General features: G+C 42.4%; 1 protein-coding gene across 6 annotated transcripts in view; it reads left to right on the forward strand.

Annotated features, from left to right (window-relative positions):
• LOC105472310 (src kinase associated phosphoprotein 1) overlaps positions 1-20609 on the forward strand; it is a 320592-nt gene that overhangs the window by 260657 nt on the left and 39326 nt on the right. For 4 of the 6 annotated variants that reach the window (XR_011615785.1, XR_981519.3, XM_071083013.1 and 1 more), the window contains exons 10-11: positions 7237-7287; positions 15332-15432. Coding sequence is in view for 4 of the 6 variants with exons in the window: in XM_071083013.1 (XP_070939114.1) it covers positions 7237-7287; positions 15332-15432 (152 nt within the window). In the remaining 2 variants the exon portion in view is untranslated. The remainder of the gene's footprint in view (positions 1-7236; positions 7288-15331; positions 15433-20609) is intronic. The other 2 variants (XM_071083014.1, XM_011725437.2) reach the window with 1 other exon arrangement.

Raw genomic sequence — 20609 nt, forward strand, 5'->3', positions numbered from 1 at the left:
TATTTAACATTGACGGTTCTGCTAATCCGCCCTTTTGGGATGGGTCCCACACAAGCCCTCACTGTCTCTATAGGGAAAGCCATGTAAGTGAGACCTTCCTTCCAGAGTATAATTTAGATGGGCTTCCTAATAGGGAGAAAAGTGTATGTAACGCATACCAAGTCAATAAAAAATGTTTTTTTGTAATCAAAATAATGTATGGGTCATCACATTAAACTCACTCCATCACATTAATCATGGGATAATTAGCATTTGCTACATGGCTAGCACTCTTCTCCCCATGAGGGAAAACCAGAGCACTCAAGGTTTTCAGCCAGGCCACAAAAACGTTAGTCCTGGAAAATATGGTTTCAAGGTTGGTATCTGGTGGGATTTCTGAACATCCGTGTTGAGCATTTGCGGGCCCTTGATTTTTTTAGGATCTCATTTGCAGTAGATTAAACTGCAGGGAACCACCACAAAGAAATGCTAAAGCAATATGTAGAAAATGGGAGGCTTTTCTGAGCCCTCTCTCACCACCACCACCACCCCTGGAGTTATTTTACAGGCCAGCATAGGCCCAGCTCCATGATTCAAGATTCCATAAAAGGACAACTTTTATCAGGTTTCTCTTTGTCTGGAGTCTCAAGGCTGGGATCCAGCAAGACGTCTGAGACCATTGAAGTGCTGTAACTGGGGCCTTGTAGCAGCTGCAATGGCAACAGAATCCGGCTGTGTTCTCTAGAGAGATTTCAGAAGAGCAAATGGAAAGAGAGATGAAGAGCCCTCTTTGGGAATTTCTGTGCACATTCCAATGCTGCCCACACTGCCCCAGGGTGTTGTTATAGACCTAGAAACCAGATTGCTTTAAAATAAAGCGTATAACTGAGTTTTTAAAATTTTGAGTCAAATGGAAACAAACATTCTGTGGAATTATTTTTCCCCCTGTACTGTTGTTCAGACCCACAGGAAGGGGGAACAGTGAAGATAAGAAGTCTAAGGAAATGAAACAAAATGGAGACCAAAAATACAAAGTTTATGAAGAAAGAGCATCAGGGAAGAGTCAACACCATCATCAGGCCTCCTCTGAACTTCTGGCCTTTTCTCTCTCTTACTCCCATGCCCACTGAGCCCAAGTCACACAGTGCTGCTTGGTCAGCACCAAAACTAGAATCATGTTGTTTCTTCTACCTAGACCATCCCCCTGATTTCAGCCTGTGAAATCGTACACATTCTGCTCAAATATGTCTCCTCAGTGACACCTTCCCAGATACTCAACTGGAATTAAGCTTTGTTTTAGCCCTCACCAGTGATTTGTATTCAGGTCTTTCTCCCCAATTAGTAGATGCTTAGGTATTATTTGTGAAGTTAAATTCAGCGCATTTCAAGTGTTGCAGATAGCACAAATTGAGTTTAATATCTTATACATCAAGCCCATATCACTGAAATATGATGCAAGTATTTTGAGGTAACAGTTAAGATAACCAAATACACAACAGATAATTAAATGTGTTATTAGCATCTTGCTTGTATTTTCCATGTAGTCTGACGAGGTGCTATACATCCGTGGATTTATAACATACCTGTGCATGCCGGGGAGCAGTTTATTTCTAGTTTTCTGCATGTCCCCTTTGCACCTTGAGTCTATCTGTATTTCTGTTGCATCTGTCACCAGAGCGCCTTGACATCTGGTTGCGCATTGACACAGTTGGCATTTTTTGAAGCTTTTGTCACTTTCTTTGTTTGGGGAAGTAAGTGATTTCTCCTCTTTCTGATTTAGTAATTTTTTCCTAATGTTATTCTTTCTGATATCAGTGTAGCCGATGTCAAAGGAATGTCAGAGCAGCACTTCAAAAAAGAGCCAGGTGTCATGAGAAGCTGCTGGCTCCTCTCTGTCCCTCTGAGGTGGATTCAGTGTCCTATTCCTCTCAACCTCTCATTAGTGTCCCTGACATTGTGCCAAGAATGTTGATTGAAATCGACTCTCCGGATACTGATGCTCATTTGTGATGCCCTGTGGTTCTCTTACATGTTCGCACAGTTAACAGAATCTTCTTCAACTGTTTTCCCAATTGAGATGAGATATTTGGGGATCAAATAGAGCATTTAATGTGATAAGTGGACAGTAATCTTTAGAGGTTAATTTGTTTAAAACCTATGTAAGGTTGGGGTCCCATATGCCCTGTTAGGAGCAAGGACCATTATAATCCATTACTGTTTAAAGTTGAGCTAGCACATAAATTTTAATTCACTCTTAAATGAAGATATATTTCAGTAGATATAATGCTGAAATGCCTAATAATATTCTTATAAAGAAATTCAACAAGCTCTTTAGCCTAAAAAATATTTTTTCAAAATAGTCTCTTAAAATTAAAGTGTCACATTACAGATTAATAAAAATGAAAACTTTAGCTACTTAACCCACCCCTTTTTGTGAGCAACAAGACTTTTTTTCTGTTGCCATATAATAGTTGTCTTTGACTCTGGAGTTGGAAAGACACCTGTTCAGTCTCATGGAAAGATCTGAGATAACATGTATGCCTGTTTGTATTGTGCCCTCTGAACCTAGGGAGGTGTCTAGGGGTGTAATTTTCACAACCAGCTGTGAATGGTGCTTTCCTTCACTATGCAATAGTGCCCCCTACCCAATCTTCCAAAGACCCCAGAGGCATAGCACCAAGCCCATCAATGGGAAGTCTTCTTGATTTGAGCCTACTTTCAGCCACCTGGGAAGGACAGTGTTAGATAAAACAGATGTGGGGATTGGAGCTTCCCCGTTTACATCCATCATCGTAGAGCTTAGTAATGGCGGTGAATGATATAAAAGCTCTATAGCCAATGTTTTTTTTTCTTTCTAGTTGATTCCAAAAGTGCGGTGGAAATCAAGAGTATCTGGTCTGGAACTGAACTGCATAGAACACATTTCTATTGTTCCATCTTTGTATTATGACTAGATTAAGTGCTGTTGCCCGAAAGAATAAAGGAATCAAGTTTTAGTTTTCATTTTTATCATTGCAAATACATTTACATTCTCCTATTTTACAAATGCAAAGAGCAGGCAGGCCACTTTCAATAATTTATTTTAAAATCAATGCTAATGAGGTTATGTCTCGTCAGTAGCCGAGTTTTACAATAAAGTCTGATTTATTTAGAAAAGATCTTTGGTGAAGCTTCCCATCTAATGGCGGTGGGAAGGAGGTGGAGTAGCAGCACTGTGACCCTCCAACTTCAGATCCAATTTGTAATTCACAGTGGAGATCTGACCCAATTTACATTGATTAGAATTGGGAGGAAGAGACAGCTGCGCACAGACAGCAGCGGCAGAATAAACCCTCTCTGCAAACGTGCCTAAGCACAGCAAATTATTGGTCTTTGTGATGGAGTTGTTTGATATCAACAAAAGAGCTGCTCTCTATCCAAATTATTAGGTATCTCTAAAACTGAGGATGTACCAACTTTTCCTCTAATGTTTCCAATCCTAAAATTAGTCCCATGTCAAAGGAAACGCATCATAGCCAAGAAAGGAAGGAAGTGGACGAGTAATGAGAAGACAATGTGCAAAGAATATTTAATGTGGTTTATTTCAGCATGATCTGTTTCTTATATTTGATTTCACTCCTCAATTAGCTTAGGTTGTTTTATTCCTCATGGTAGGGTTGAGGGAGCACTACAGGTGGCAAGTAGAACATTCTCTGCTGCTAGATCATACATGGCTATAAGAACTGTTGAGTCAAAGTGCTCCTTCTCCTACTATATTGTAGGAAAAAAATATATATATTTTATTTCCCAGAGTATCAGTCTTTTTTTTTTTTTTTAAGAGACAAAGTCTCACTCTGTTGCCCAGGCCCAGGCTGGACTGCAGTGGTGCAATCAGCCTCAAACACCTGAGCTCAGGCAATCCTCCTGCCTCAGTCTCCCAAGTAGCTGGAACTACAGGTGTGCACCACTGTGCCTAGCTAATTTTTATTTTTATTTTTTATAGAGACAGGGTTTTGCTCTGTTGTCTACACTGGTCTCTAACTCTTGGGCTCAAGCGATCCTCCCATCTCAGCCTACCAGAGTGCTGGGATTGCAGGCGTGAGCCACCACAACTGGCCGTATCAGTCTCTTTCTTACTTGAAATCAATTACTCCTTTAATGCTTTATAGTATTCTAACATATTTTTATGCTGCTCCTTCTTACCTATGAGCTTGGAGCTTACTTCCCCAGTTTGACACACTGGAACTCATATTGCCCTATAAACATTACATTTAAAAAGAGAAAGAGAAATGTCAAAGATTCATTTAGTGGCAAAACTATGGAGAAGCAAGACAAGCAAATGTCGTTAAGACTCAGGAGAAGGGCCAGACACGGTGGCTCAAGCCTGTAATCCCAGCACTTTGGGAGGCCGAGGCGGGCAGATCACGAGGTCAGGAGATCGAGACCATCCTGGCTAACACGGTGAAACCCCGTCTCTACTAAAAAATACAAAAAACTAGCCGGGCGAGGTGGCCGGCGCCTGTAGTCCCAGCTACTCGGGAGGCTGAGGCAGGAGAATGGCGTAAACCCGGGAGGCGGAGCTTGCAGTGAGCCGAGATCCGGCCACTGCACTCCAGCCTGGGCAGCAGAGCGAGACTCCATCTCAAAAAAAAAAAAAAAAAAAAAAGACTCAGGAGAAAAGAAAGTAAATGTAGCCAGGAGGAGCTGAGTATTGAGCCCTCAAAACATTGCTTATTATACCCTATCTACTGTGCACATGTGTGTATATATGTGTGAGTGAGAGAGTGGGAAAAGAGCATGGTGGTAGTGAAAAGAATAGCAAGTGTATTTTTCTTCACTTTGTCCCATGTATAAAATAGCTAAATATGATTCTGGTACACATATTTACTTTATAAAGGCCCAATTCCTATTTTATCAGGTAATGTTATGAGATGAAATCGGTTAATGGGATTAAGAAACGTAGGCCAATTATGTTATGACTTTGACCGTATAAACATTTGACTGGACACTGGCATTGACTTAGAACCCATTGTGAATCTACGGCAATTAATTAAAAGACCATTCCAGCTACCCTCAGGAGCTTATACTCTAATGAACAAGGCAGGCTGAATAAAAACAGTAAAAAGATAACTACAAGCCCCAAGTACTAGGAACATAAAATTATGTACATGACCAGCCTCCATTACAGCTAAACAAAGATGGATACATTAAGGATTAAGGACTAATTAATCAAAGAGGGTTTTTTGTTTTTTCCCAGGGACAGAGTCTTGTTCTGTCACTGAGGCTGGAGTGCAGTGGCAAAATCTCGGCTCACTGCAACCTCTGCCTCCTGGGTTCAAGCAATTCTCCTGCCTCAGCCTCCTGAGTAGCCGGGATTACAGGCGCCCGCCACCGCGCCTGGCTAATTTTTGTATTTTTAGTAGAGACAGGGTTTCACCATATTGGCCAGGCTGGTCTCAACTCCTGACCTCATGATCCGCCCGCCTTGGCCTCCCAAAGTGTTGGGATTACAGGCATGAGCCATCGCACCCAGCCAGTCACAGAGGGTTGTTCAGACACACACACACGCACACACTCTAACATCCTAACTCTGGAGTGCTTAAAACCGGAGAGAATGCTTTCATAGAGATAATAATTTTGAAGAGAATTCCAGAGAGAAGGAGAAATGGAGTTTGAGGAAAAGGATTAGGATTCCGGTGATAGACATCTGAATAATCCAATGAACTGGAAGCTCCACAATGGCAGGAACTCTGACAGTCTTGTTTATTGCTTGTCCCCAGTTCCTAGTGCGGTGTCTTGCATGTAATAAGCACGTCAACATGCTTATGAATAAATGAAAGGGAAGGGAAGGAGAGGGCCAGTTTGAAGGTGACAAATTAATACTATTTTTTTTTTTTTTTTTTTTTTTTTTTTTTTTTTTTGAGACGGAGTCTCGCTCTGTCGCCCAGGCTGGAGTGCAGTGGCTGGATATTGGCTCACTGCAAGCTCCGCCTCCCGGGTTTACGCCATTCTCCTGCCTCAGCCTCCCGAGTAGCTGGGACTACAGGCGCCCGCTACCTCGCCCAGCTAGTTTTTTGTATTTTTTAGTAGAGACGGGGTTTCACTGTGTTAGCCAGGATGGTCTTGATCTCCTGACCTCGTGATCCGCCCGTCTCGGCCTCCCAAAGTGCTGGGATTACAGGCTTGAGCCACCGCGCCCGGCCTACTATTTTTTTTTAAGAACACAGTAGGCCGGGCGCGGTGCCTCACACCTGTAATCCCAGCACTTTGGGAGGCCGAGGTGGGCAGATCACAAGATCAGGAGATCGAGACCATCCTGGCTAACACGGTGAAATCCCGTCTGTACTAAAAATACAGAAAATTAGCTAGGTGTCCCAGCTAATCGGAAGGCTGAGGCAGGAGAATGGTGTGAACCCGGGAGGCGGAGCTTGCAGAGAGCAGAGATTGCACCACTGCACTCCAGCCTGGGCGACACAGCGAGACTCTGTCTCAAAAAAAAAAAAAAAAAAAAAACACAGTAATTGCCAGGCACGGTGGCTCACGCCTATAATCCCAGCACTTTGGGAGGCCAAGGTGGGCAGATCATCTGAGGTCAGGAGTTCGAGACCAGCATGACCAACATGGAGAAACCCTATCTCTACTAAAGATACAAAATTAGTTGGGCATGATGGTGTGAGCCTGTAATCCCAGCTACTCGGGAGGCTGAGGCAGGAGAATCGCTTGAACCCGGAAGGCGGAGGTTGCAGTGAGCTGAGATTGCGCCATTGTACTCCAGCCTGGGCAACAAAGAGTGAAACTCTGTCTCACAAAAAAAAAAAAAAAAAAAAAAAAAAAAAAAAAAACCAACACAGTAATTAAACTTTCCTTAAAAAAGAGAATATGATGAGCTCAGAGAAAGGGAACCTCTCCATATAAAGAACGTGAGACTGGCTGGATGCAGTAGGTGACACCTGTAATCCCAATACTTTGGGAGGCCAAGGAGGGCAGATCACCTGAGGCCAGGAGTTCTAGACCAGCCTGGCCAACATAGCACAACCCCGTCTCTACTAAAAATACAAAAATTAGCCTGGCATAATGGCAGGCACCTGTACTCCTAGCTCCTCAGGGGGCTGAAGCAGGAGAATCCCTTGAACCCTGAACGTGGAATTTGCAGTGAGCCAAAATCGTTCCACTGCACTCCAGCCTGGGCAACAGAGCAAGACTCTATCTCAAAAAAAAAAAAAAAAAAGATGAGACTGTGAACCACTAATTGCTAATACTGATCATTTATCTCCCCAGATGAAGAGCATGATCTAGAAGAGGATGAGAGTGGCACTCGACGAAAAGGAGGTATAAGAGCTTCTAAATGCACAGGCACTGGGTAGGACATTATGGGGTTCTGATTAGAGAAAGCACCTTTCTCTGAGACTATAAAAATTACTGGACTCAATAATTAAGAGGGTATCTGTGTGTGAACCCCAAAGCCCCAAATAAAGTGACTGGGAAATACCTAAACTTTAAAAGCAGCCATCCATTCACTTCAATTAATGTTCCCAGAACAACCAAGATTTATCCTAGAGAGGGTGGGAAGCCAAACCAGATATTTATTTTTTCCTATCAGTATTTCTTAAATCAGTACAGTGAAAATAGAATTGCCTCATCTCTAAGAGATCAGAGGATTGAGAACGGAAAGAATGGAAATGTCTCCTCTCTGAGAGGCCCAGAGATTGCAAGTTCAGAGGGGAATGGAAATGTGTCAGATCTGAAAAGTGAACACGGGGTGAAAGATAGAATTGCTTGGTGATGCTGACTTCTGATGGCCTGGTTTGATTCCAGGCATATTTGGAAATGAATATGTAACAGGTTTGTTGAATATAAAATTACATCTTATTCATCCCAGACTGTTAACCATGCTTCAGGCTGTTAGTGAGCCCATCCTTTCAAAGGTCAGATGCCCCTCTGAAGCCTCCTCAAGTGGACCAAGGACCTAGTCCATGGTTGTCAGTAAAGGAGTGCTGCACATTGCAAGGGCCACCTCAAGGACATTCATTCCATCAGCAGAGCCCTAATCATGACTGATTTAGATACTGGCTGATATTTTTCTTAGGGAGTCTATGAAAATCTTAAGCCTAGGAATTCTTGCCCTCTTTCCCTCCCTGCTCCTTCTCCGTTATCTGGCCCTGTCTTTTCCCATTCTCCTCTCTCCTTTCCTTGTGCTTTTTCTTCTCTTCTTTATCCATCCAGCAAAACCCCCATTTCTAGGTTCATTCTCTACAGAAAGTGAATACTTAAAAGGTTCAGGACTCAACTTCCTAAGAGTCCAGCTTCTCCCAGGGAAGAGAAGAGACAACGAAGATGCAGCCTCAGAAGTCATGTGCCAAAGCAGGAGAGAAAGAAAGCAGGAGAGGCGGGTATGGAAGTATGTGAGTGTAGCTGCCAGTACCTCATGATAACGAACACATGTGATTAGGTCCATTCTGAAACCTGTTTCCTTCTGTTTTCTACTTACTGTCCAGAATTCCAAATGAAAATCTGTTCTGACCCACCCATGTTCCACATATATCTTTTCTCAACCAACTTCTATCACCAGTGCAGAAAAGAAACGCTTCATGTGGACAGCTTGGGTGGAGTAACTGTAAGCTTCCTATGGCCAATTTCATATTAAACTCCGTTCAGGAAGCATCGGTCTTTTAGCACAGTCTAGAATCCAGTTTCAGATTCCTCCCTCATCTCATTTCCTCCTTCCACCTCTTTCTCTAAGGTTATATCTGGGAGGTGAAAGGAGCCTTATTTCTTAACTGTTCCTACAACTATAATTCAAATAGGTTTAAAAAAAAAAAAAAAAAAAAACCCTTTTGTTCCTCATGCTTCCTGCCTCCAAAACAAGTGTTGTTAAAGTATAGCAAGCTCTGAATATGCTTCTATGGTTTACACTTCCCACCAGTTATGATTGGTGACTTAGTGATTAAAAAACAGGAGGACTTTTGGCTCTCTCTGCAGAATCTGAGGCAGGAATTTTTATTATTTGTGTTTACTTATTTATCGATTGATTTTATATAGTGCCTTATCTCCAAAGGCACTATAGAAATGGTGAAATATATATAAATCCAAATGTCATCATTTAGTTTTGTAACAATAAAAGATAGAGGTCTGGGGGAAGGGCAGGCAGCCCCAGTGAAGGCATTTAAAAGGCAGGGAGCTCTAGGACAGTGTGAATTCCTATGTCATAGACAAGCTACACAAGTTTGGGCTACTTAGTTTTTCTCAGGTGCGTGTTTTTTGTTTGTTTGTTTTTTGAGACAGAGTCTCGCTCTGTTGCCCAGGCTGGAGTGCAGTGGCGCTATTTCTGCTCACTGCAACTTCTGCCTCCTGGGTTCAAGTGATTCTTCTGCCTCTACTTCCCGAGTAGCTGGGATTACAGGCACGTGCCACCACGCCTGGCTAATTTTTGTACTTTTAGTAGAGACGGGGTTTCACCATACTGGCCGGGCTGGTCTGGAACTCCTGACCTCAGGCGATCCGACCGTCTTGGCCTCCCAAAGTGCTGGGATTACAGGCATGAGCCACCGTGACCAGCCTTTTCTCAGGTGTTAACATGCTTTTGGGGAGAAAAAAAAATTTAAGTAAGCTGACCTTTCCCTTCTTCGTTTTTTCCCAAAAGATGCTATGGCTAGCAGAGTTACTTTTAAAATCCAAGTACTTTTCTCCAGCCTCGATGGATCCTGTTCCTTGAATGCTGTGCTTTTTTCCCTGATGGAATTGCTAACATTCTTAAGGCCCAACTAGATCTTATCAGAATAGTGGGGGAAGGGATTCAGTTCATCCTTATTGAGTGTTAATGACCCTGTAAGATGTAATTTCTTTTATTTCATTCTGTTACCTAGAAAATCTATCACAGCCTTGTAGTATTGATTGCTCAATCTATAAAGAGCTCAGTTTACAGCATAACTGTTAGTAACAGGGTTATTTTAATGAGTGACTCTTCAACACCTCAGAGTTTCACTAAATTCCAACCCATCAGCCCAATAGTCTAACACTAAGGGTCTTAGGTAATAAGTTTATCACCTCTCCTTATCATGAAAAGGTAACCTCCAGGTAACCAAAAATGAAACTTCCTCTGTGTTCGTTTTTATAAAAATTACGGCCATTTGTTTGCGTGTGCTATGTCAAATAAAAAGCAACCCTGGAGGCACAAATTATCCTTAGATACATAAAATCCTTGACCAAGGAAAACCTGAAACAGACCCCTCCCACCCTACCTCCCTCAGTCTGCCCCCAACCCCAACTCTGAAATTGTGGGCACACTAAGCCAAAAGTAGACACAGATCACACTGTTGTGGTCTTATAAGCAAATGATTGCTTTCAGGAGGGCCAAAAAATGGTTGCTTATACCACTCCATCTTTGAGGCCCTCTTCTCACTTTAGGCTTACCAATAGAGTGAACTACTACATGAAAGAAACAAAGGGAAACCACAGAGGTGTTTGCAGCTCTTACCTTTTGAAGCCTGTTTTCCAAGACCAAACATGAGCTGATTATCAACCAGCTAAAATTTTGGCCCAATGAAAAGAGTAAATGACATGAAAATCAGAATCTGAGTGTACTCCACTTCCAAATCATACTTATAACACTAGGATCACAGTAATTTCAAAACTCAAGATTAAAGCACTATGAAATAAGTAAATGATATTATCCAATTGCTCTTCCTCCTCTGGTGCCATAGTCAGTGAGGGCTTGGCAAATATTTTCATAGCTTCCTTCCAAAATAGTTTATAAACTATCAAGGCTGGGCGCAGTAACTCACATCTGTAATTCCAGCACTTTGGGAGGCTAAGATGGGAGAATTTCTTGAGCCCGGGAGTTTGAGATCAACCTGGGCAACAAAGCGAGATCCTGTGTTTTCAATAAATTAAAAAGATTAGCTGGGTGTGGTGGCATGCACCTGTAGACCCAGCTACTCAGGAGGCTGCAGGGGGAAGATAGTTTGAGCCCAGGAGTTCGAGGCTGCAGTGAGCTATGATTGTGCCACTGCACTTCAGCCTGGGTGACAGAGCAAGACCCTGTCTCAGAAAAAAAAAAGAAAGAAAATTATCAGAGTTTACTTGAATGGACTGAACATGTTGGACCTTTCTGACCTGGCTTAAAGAACATTTTAAGTCACTTCCAAAGGGTCACTACTTTGGCGTTTTTTGTCCAAGTCTCACCATCCCACCATCCCATCCTCTCGTAGGACTGGCTTTATCCGTCTTCGCGTTTTGTTTCTCTTTTCCATACCTTAAGAGGTTGTACTTAATGCCAGGCCTTATTGACACAATCATTTTAGTAATCAAGAAAATGTGAATAACTTGCTGGCCTGCCTTTAGCCACTTTTCCCTGGTCACAGCCTGAATTCTGTCACTACCCAGTGACTCCCAAACATAAGCTGAACTCTGGAAGGAACAGTCAGGTTTTATTGTCCCTAAGGAAGGAGAAAGGCAGAGAGATGTCCTGGTCCTCTTTACCTTAAAACTTTGCTCGTCATAGAGGCTAATTTTCAGACATTGACTCTATCACCAGTAGCACCAACTTGGCCTCAGTTACAAGAGAAATGATTGTTACTAGTTGTAAAGAACCTGGCATGCAATGACAAATGCTTTGCAATAAATAGAAAAAAGAAACCAATACTTTTTTTAACTTGGTCTGTTGCTATTCTTCTTATGATATTTTGGTTGCTTGGAGTTTAGCTTCCGTTACATAGGATAAAGAGAGTAAGATGCTGCTTTTTTTTCTCTAGAAAAAGCCCTTCTCAGCTCTGCTAGCAATTTAAATGCAGTGATCATACCCATTAGCTTCTCTATCATTGTAATTGTTGTTAATTGTTATAACTGTTTTAGTTATTAGTGGTGTCATTATTGCTCTAGGTCCTCTGTCTGTTTTATGCTGAATATATTAGTGCTTTGCTTTTGAATTACCAGGCTTTATTTAGTGCAGAGTTACGTTTTTTGGAGAGACATTGAGAAATGCTGGCATTAAGCTTTATTCTTTTGTTTTTCATTCCAAATGGACAGACTGGAAAAAAAAATAATTAGATGGAATAATGTCCTCAAAATGAGAATGAGGATGTTTTGAATTAATTAAATGGTCAGAATGCTGCACCATTTCTGATTTCAGACGCCTGCCAGAGTAGTGTAAGCCTAAAGGAATCTAAATCCAGACCATAGAGGCAAGCCTCACCCTTGGGCTCTCAGTTCCTCTCTCTGCTCTACAGGAATCAAAGTCGGCCAGGCGCAGTGGCTCATGCCTATAATCCGAGGTAGGCGGATGGAGGGAGGCCGAGGTAGGCGGATCGCCTGAGGTCGGGAGTTCAAGACCAGCCTGACCAACATGGAGAAACCCCCTCTCTATTAAAAACCCAAAATTAGCTGGGCAAGGTGGCACATGCTTGTAATCCCAGCTACTCGGGAGGTTGAGGCAGGAGAATCCCTTGAACCCAGGAGGCAGAGGTTGCGGTGAGCCAAGATCGCGCCATTACACTCCAGCCTGGGCAACAAGAGTGAAACTTCGTCTCAAAAAAAAAAAAAAGAAAAGAAAAGAAAAGAAAAAGAAAAGAAATCAAAGTCTCCTCATGCATTATCTTGTTTATAGGATGAGTTGGGCAGGTTTATGGAGAAGCTGGACTAACCCTGCAGACTTCTGGGCTTTTAAGCTCTTGCTGGTGCCAAGCTTCAGGAATGCAGCCCTCCTCCAACTTATCCTTTCCCCTCTTCAAGGTCTTTAAATAACACCCACTTGGTCAGAAAAGCCTTTTCTGATCCCTCAAACTATGTTAGATTCCCTATTACACACAGCATCCTCAACTTCTCCTTTACAGACATATCATAATCATAAATAAACATTTGTGTAACTGTTTTTTCCATGGTGCCTCCCTGACTAGAAGGTACCCTTGAAAGGAGGGCTCATATGTGGCCAATGTGGGATTCCCAGTATCTAACACAGTCCCTAGCATTTAGTAGGTACTGTATACATGTCTGTTGGATGCTGAGAAATGAATTAGTGAAGTTGCATGCACACATAGACATAAATGCATATCACATGTGTATTTAACAGGAAGTCTGCAGTATGGAGTCATCTTGCCCAGCTAAGGAATTACCCCTCACTGATTTCCTTAATATAGAATACTTCTAGCTAGCTAGCAAGTTCAAACTTTTCCCAGTTTTTAGCCCTTCATTCTGCCTGTTTTTTGGAGCTGTTCTACTTCTGACAATCCCTATTCTTGGACTGAGCTAAACCATCTCCTGGATTCCTGAACTCTTTTTTCTTTGGCCTTTAACATCAAAGACCTTTTCTATCTTTCTTTCTTTCCTGGAAGGCTTCTGTTTTTCTCCTAGCTTCTTGCTTTCCCTGTGATCTGTTGTGGTTTTAGAATAAATCTTTCTCCAGATATTTTCCCAGGCCTATATGTACCCAATGTCAAATCACTTTTTATGTATACACCAAAAAGGCACTCAGTATTAGGACCTATCCCACATCCAGGCACACAGTAGGAAACCATACTCCAAAGTGACTATCTGCTAGACCAGAAAAGACCAAGATAACCTTGTTGGTCTCCTTACCACTCAGAAATATTGTTATGGTTTTAGAATCTGGTTTTTAAAAAATGGTTTTCTCTACCATTTTTACATATATAAATCCATGAAAAATATTGATGTCAATATCCTTTCATTCCTGAATTTAGTCAAAATCTTGGAGTGATTAATCAACTCCATTAAAATTGAAAATTCATAATATATCCTCTGGGAAAACTACTTTCATTTTTCAGGGATTGATATTTCTCTATTATTTCATGTACTTGTATTTCCAAAAATGTATGCTTTGTCTTTTCAATAGTTAACATATTTCTCCCAAAGTATTTTTCTTCTAAACATATTATCAACTCGGTGGCAGAATGTTTTCACAGTATTTATCTTGTTTGCTGCCCTCTGTTGTCTACTGCACACACAGACAATTTTATGTGTGAAGAAAGCATGCCTGAATTTCTATACGGTTGACATTTTTACTTTTGTTTGCAGTATCTGAGTCTTAACTAAATAGTTATCTCCCTCCTCTGTTTTTGTACCCTTTAAGATTCCTACCAAAGTTCTCTTCCAGAGACATATAGGGATTTTGTACCTCTGTGTCTTTATTATTTAAATTGCTCATAAGTCAGGAACAAGTAGAAAAAAAGCAAATATAGGGAAGGTGTCTGTGCCCCTACTGCCCACTTGCCCTGTCCTCAGTCACCAGTACCATCACTGCTCATGGGAGGGTAAAATGAATAAAGGAAAGGTGGAAATCTATAGAACAGAATCCCCCAAAATCATGTGAATTTTAATTAGAACCCAGGACTCCTGACTCCCATCAATTGAATTTCATCTTTTGTAGGTGCTTTGTTCACAGCTCTGATACAGAGCACCCCAAGGAACAAGGAGCATCCCTGGTCTAGTGGGCATTAGCTCTCCTGCCATTCAAATCCCCAGATCCTCTCCCACTTCGTACTCTAGTGTTTAACCTTTCCGGGTAGAAGATCAATACAAATTCTTCATTGTTAAGAATCGATGGCTGTCCCGTGGCATCATTGCCATCTAGTTTTGCTGAGAAGCTCAGTAAATCTCTCCAGCTGCTTCTAAAGCTTGGTTTGTCGTCTTCAGTTGCTTTCATTTTTAATGCAGATCACTTTGGTTTCTGTTCCCCTGGGGCTTGCAGATAAATCTTGGCAGACATGTTCAGGGTCTACAAATGAGATGCTGGAAAAGGGCCAGCCCACCCGAATTTAGTTGTAATGGATGAGACACCCCCTTGGTTCCACTTAAAGACTGGGCTATTCGTTTCAGTATTTATTGGTGATTACTTCATATAGTACCTAGGTGGGAAGTTCCCAGGATAAGTTCCTATGGACAAAGGAGGCCGAAAAGTGAGCTGTGATCCAGAAGCCTGCTAGCTGACTCAGCCTTTCTTGTAAATAGGCAGAAGTCACAGATTTACTTTGATCCTTCAAATACATAATGAAGAGAAAAACTAGATAGTTTAGTTGCCCTGAATCAGGAAAGTCTAGTGGGAAACCTCTGCACTGCTTACTTACAAACCAAGTGAAAAATTACCTGCCTGATTTTCTTTTATTAATAAATAAATATATTTATCATATTGTTGAACGGCATCCTACTAGGAGTGATCTTTAAATATTTAATGTTAGTTAATGATCTCCTTCTCCCATAGTCCTTTGCTCATGCTGAGTGTTCGGCTGTATCTCATCTCAACCCCCCTTAATCTGAGGTTTCCTAGGGACAATATCAGAACCCTGGTTTCCATTTGCAGCAAAAACATGGGCTCCTTGGAAAAAATAGAGTCCTTTTAACTTTGATTTCTCCACTCTTTGATCAGCAGACTATGCCAGTTACTACCAGGGCCTATGGGATTGCCATGGTGACCAGCCAGATGAACTGTCCTTCCAACGGGGTGACCTCATCCGCATTCTGAGCAAGGTAAGGACAGAAACCGTGGGGCTTGAATCGAAAGTCAATGTTTTCATTCTTGATTTAGTCACCATAAACAGAATTATTCCATGTCCTACCCTTCCCATGGCTCCCTCATATATAAATTCCCATTTACTCATAATTGTTAGGAAAAGTTTTACATGAAATTCCAGATTCAGGAACCAATTTCACATTTAAAAATACAAGGCCAGGCAGGGCATGGTGACTCACGCCTGCAATCCTAGCACTTTGGGAGGCCGAAGCTGATAAACTGCCTGAGCTCAGGAGTTCAAGAAGAGCCTGGGCAACATGGTGAAACCTAGTCTCTACTAAACTACAAAAAATTAGCCAGGTGTGGTGGCATACGCCTGTATTCCCAGCTACTTGTGAGGCTGAGGCAGGAGAATTGCTTGAACCCGGGAGGCGAAGGTTGCAATGAGCCAAGATCACGCCACTGCACTCCAGCCTGGCAACAGAGCGAGACTCCGTCTCAAAAATAAATAAATAAATGAATAAATAAATAAATAATACAAATAATAATAAAATAAAAAATGCAATAAAATTGGTATTATACCAAAACTATGCCAATCAAAATTTAATCTTTCTCAGGGACTTGTGCTTAAAGGCCATCACTATGTACATAATTTATTACCACATAATACTATTGAAAACATTCTGGCTAGGTAAGCTGCCTTCTTATTTCATTTATAGATAAACAAGACTGTAACATAATTATGCATGGGGGAGGAGTCAGAGCTAGTTAACTCAATTGGTTTGAGCAATTGCTGATAAGGCCAAGAGAGTGAATTCAATCCCACACAGGTCAGCTAACTTTATTCTCTTCCTCAGTCACAAGTTAACCCCTAGTTCCAGCTAACCATCTCACAAATAGTATTGTTGACCATAAACAAACTGGTTTTTTAAAAAAAGGGTGGATTATTACAGATTAATCACTGATGTGAAGAAGATTCAGAACTCATGGGCTACAGTTTGGGGGATCAGTAGCATCATGTTGGTAAAGAAAGACCATACATATTCTATGGGTGAGCTAAAATAACAGGCTCTGTCCCTAGCACTTATTAAAAAGCCCTCTCTCTATGCAGCCAATCAATCTCCACAAACACATTTTTGAAACAGGCACAACTTGCTCTTTAATTGCTGAGTATGTGGATTCCATAAGGAAAAACTAAAAACCCATTGGTTATTAATCTATCATTTATTGTTTATCTTTCTTCTTTTTTTATGTGTCAATATCTTTTATCTTTATTCTGTGAATTTTACTACCTTGGGAAAAGGTTCGTTTCGGTTTGAGATATACCATAAGCACCTTAGGAAACAGTCTAGGTCTGACCCACAGCACCTTTCCATGGTTCCAACAGAATCAGGGCCCTTTAAAAACGGACCCAATTCAAACCCAACCCTTTGTTTGCAAGACAGTAGGAGGCCTGCAGGCCTTGCTGAGTGAGATCACAATCTTCTAGTGATTTCTCCTGGATCCTTAACTCAGTACCACCCTAGTGCCATTTAGGTGCAGCTCCAATACACCAAGAATAAATTGGAAGCAAAGAAGGGAGTGGACATTGGCCTGATTGGTATTTCAAATGCCCAAAAGCAAGGTTTGCCGTGTAATAGAATTTGTGTACATTACCACGCTGGCATTACAGGGGTAATCGAGTTATCCACTCAGGTGTGACCAGGCCTCTGTTTGCCCAGAGCCTGCAGGTGAACAAATTAACTGTTTACTTTGTCTGGAGGTGCCTGCAGCAGGAGGGGGGAAGAACAGAGCCAGACTGGCTGCTGGCCTTCTCTCTGTCATGATTATTTTGTTTGTTTTGCATGTCTTTTGCCTTTGTTAATGGCTTCTCACTGGGGGTCCCTTTCCTCTAGTTAGAAGGGGTTGTGCGGTGACCTGTCCTGCAGTATGGAGCTGTCTGTGGTTACAGTGGCTATTGTATTTTTAAGAAATCTCAAAGAACATGGGGAACCAACCCAATCTTAAAAAAAAAAAAAAAAAAAAAAAAAAAAAAAAAAAACAAAAAAAAAACCTCTTCCCCTTCTCTGTTACTTAAAGGTAACATAGGCCAGGCATGGTGGCTTACACCTGTGATCCCAGTATTTTAGGAGGCCGAGGCGGGAGGATGCTTGAGCCCAAGAGTTTGAGACCAGCCTGGGCAACATAGCAGGATCCTATCTCTACAAAATAAAAAATAAACTAGCTGGGTGTGGTGGTACATGCTTGTAGTCTCAGCTACTCTGGAAGCTGAGCTGGGAGAATCACTTGAGCCCAGGAGCTCAAGGCTGCCAGGATTGCTGCCATGATTGCCACTGTACTCACCTGGATGGCAGAGTGAGACTCTGTCTCCAAAAAGAAAAAAAGAAGAAAAGAAAGCAAATATATCAGAGTTTAATTCAATGAGAATACCTCGCTGCCGTGTTTCTGTCAGCTTCTTTCTCCTCTCTTCTGGAAGGTTCTGAGTCCATTTTCATCCTGTACCATTGTATTAATAGTAGCATATTTCTTCACCAAAAAGCTACACCAGCTGGCTCCCTTCCCCATGTTGCAAATCCCTGCGTATCAAAGGGGAAATGAGAAGTTAAGAGCTCAGCCGAACTTTCCCTCATGAAGCTGCATTCCAGTTAACATTGGTTTGGGGAGCATTTCAGTTTTGATTCACCTTTATTATATTACCTAATTCAATAATAGTCCTTGGACAGGAGGGAACCTTAAAAGGCCACCCAATCTATTCACTGCCTTGCTTCTAAGAAGCACAAATGAACAAATTCAGACAGATAGAAAAGGAGATTCCACTACCATTCCCAGCCATCTGTCTATTTATAAGTTCAGTAGTGCCTCATCTCGGGAAGTTTCTCTCAAATGGATCCTAATTTATTCCCACTTTAGCCTCAGCTGCCTCCTTTTGTTGGGGTCCGTTACACTCTGCAGTTGTCTCTCACACCTGTAAGGACAGAACTGACCCAAGTTGAATTTAGTCCAGGAAAATGGTGTCTAGAAAGCTCTATTTTACTTTTCTTTTTGTCCAGTAGAAGCTCCGTTGGGCAAGAAGGGCCTGCTGTTTAGGAATCTGGGGAAATCTGTTTCCCTGAGAAACACAGATGCAGCTGTGTGCAGCTCAGCTTAACTGGACTTGTTTCCTCACCTGTTAAAAGAGAGAGTGGGGTTGGATAGCATCTAAGAATCCTTCTACCTCAGACATTCCCATTCTAAATATGGTGGGCCTGACACTGCAAAACTGCTAAAGAAGTTCCACACAAAAATGTGTTTTAGCTTTATTTATTCAGTTTAAACAAAAAAGAATTTTTTTTAATTACCAGCTCTTTTGTTTTCAGTTATCATAAATACATCTGGTTTCCCCCTCTCTATCTGATAAAAGTATTCTGAAAGGCAGAGTCCGGGGTGCGGAGGTTAGAGGATCTAGAAAGGGAGGTGAGATGGAGGTGGCGGGGGAGGGAGGGGGGGCGGGGGGAAATGAGGATGGAAGCTTTAGTCATAGGCTCCTGCTGCTCCCTGCTGTTATCTTAACAGTCACCCCAGTATGATCCAACTTTGAATCTTAGAATCTTGGGACCAAACTCAGGAGAATCTTTTTTTTTTTCTTTTTTTTTTGAGACAGAGTCTCGCTCTGTCACCTAGGCTGGAGTGCAGTGGCACGATCTCGGCTCACTGCAAGCTCTGCCTCCTGGGTTCACGCCATTCTCCTGCCTCAGCCTCCCGAGTAGCTGGGACTACAGGCGCCCGCCACCACGCCCGGCTAATTTCTTTTTTTTTTTTTTTTTTTTTTTAATAGAGACGGGGTTTCACCATGTTAGCCAGGATGGTTTCGATCTCCTGATCTCATGATCCTCCCACCTCGGCTTCCCAAAGTGCTAGGATTACAGGCGTGAGCCAGCACGCCCGGCCCAGAAGAGAATCTTTTAGTCTTGCCCTTGCGCAAAAATGATCACAGAAAGAGAGCTATTTATTGCTGCTTTTTTTTTTTTTTTTTTTTTTCTTTTTGAGACAGGGTTTTGCTCTTGTTGCCCAGGCTAGAGTGTGATGGCATGATCTTGGCTCACTGCAACCTCCACCTCCTGGGTTCAAGCACTGCCTCAGCCTCCCAAGTAGCTGAGATTACAGGCTTGCGCCCCCATGCCCAGCTAATTTTGTATTTTGAGTAGAGTCAAGGTTTTGCCATGTTGGCAGGCTGGTCTCGAACTCCTGACCTCAGATGATCCACCCACCTCAGCCTCCCAAAATGCTGGGATTACAGGTGTGAGCCACCGAGTCTGGCCATCCCTTTTCAAAAAAAAAAAAAAAAATTATCCAGAGAAGATGATTGACTGGGCAAGAAAGATGCTCCCCAGTGGCTGGGCGTGGTGGCTCATGCCTGTAATCCCAACACTTTGGGAGGCCGAGGCAGGCAGATCACCTGAGGTCAGGAGTTCGAGACCAGCCTGGCCAACACGGTGAAACCTAGTCTCCACTAAAAATACAAAAGCTAGCTGGGCGTGGTGGCGCATGCCTGTAGTCCCAGCTACTTGGGAGGCTGAGGCAGGAAAATTGCTTGAACCAGGAGACGGAGGTTGTGGTGAGCTGAGATCCTGCTACTGCACTCCAGCCTGGGCGACAGAGTAAGACCCTGTCTCAGAAAAAAAAAAAAAGAGGCCAGGCACAGTGGCTCAAACCTGTAATTCCGGCACTTTGACAGGCCAAGGTGGGCAGATCACCTGAAGTCAGGAGTTCAAGACCAGCCTGGCCAACATGGTAAAACCACATCTCTACAAAAATACAAAAATTAGCTGAGCGTGGTGGTGGATGCCTGTAATCCCAGCTACTCAGGAGGCTGAGGTAGGAGAATTGCTTGACCCTGGAAGGCAGAGGTTGCAGTGAGCCGAGATTACGCCACTGCACTCCAGCTTGGGCAACAGAGCGAGACTCCGTCTCAGAAAAAAAAAAAGGAAAGAAAGAAAGAAAGATGATCCCTAGACATAACCAGTGCCTATCACCTGTCCTGTTCTCAGGGAAGTAAGTGCCTATAACAGACGGGTTATTGATGACCCTGGGCAAAAATCTCCTAATCCTGCTAATCTTCAGTTTCCTCACCTGTAAAAATTGGGAAATTTTATATTTATAGGTTTGTTGTGATGTTTACATTAGAGAATTTGTGTAAGGAAGTGCCTGGCAGGTA

The sequence above is a fragment of the Macaca nemestrina genome, chromosome 17 (genome assembly GCF_043159975.1).
Source record: "Macaca nemestrina isolate mMacNem1 chromosome 17, mMacNem.hap1, whole genome shotgun sequence".
NCBI classification, from domain to species: domain Eukaryota; kingdom Metazoa; phylum Chordata; class Mammalia; order Primates; family Cercopithecidae; genus Macaca; species Macaca nemestrina.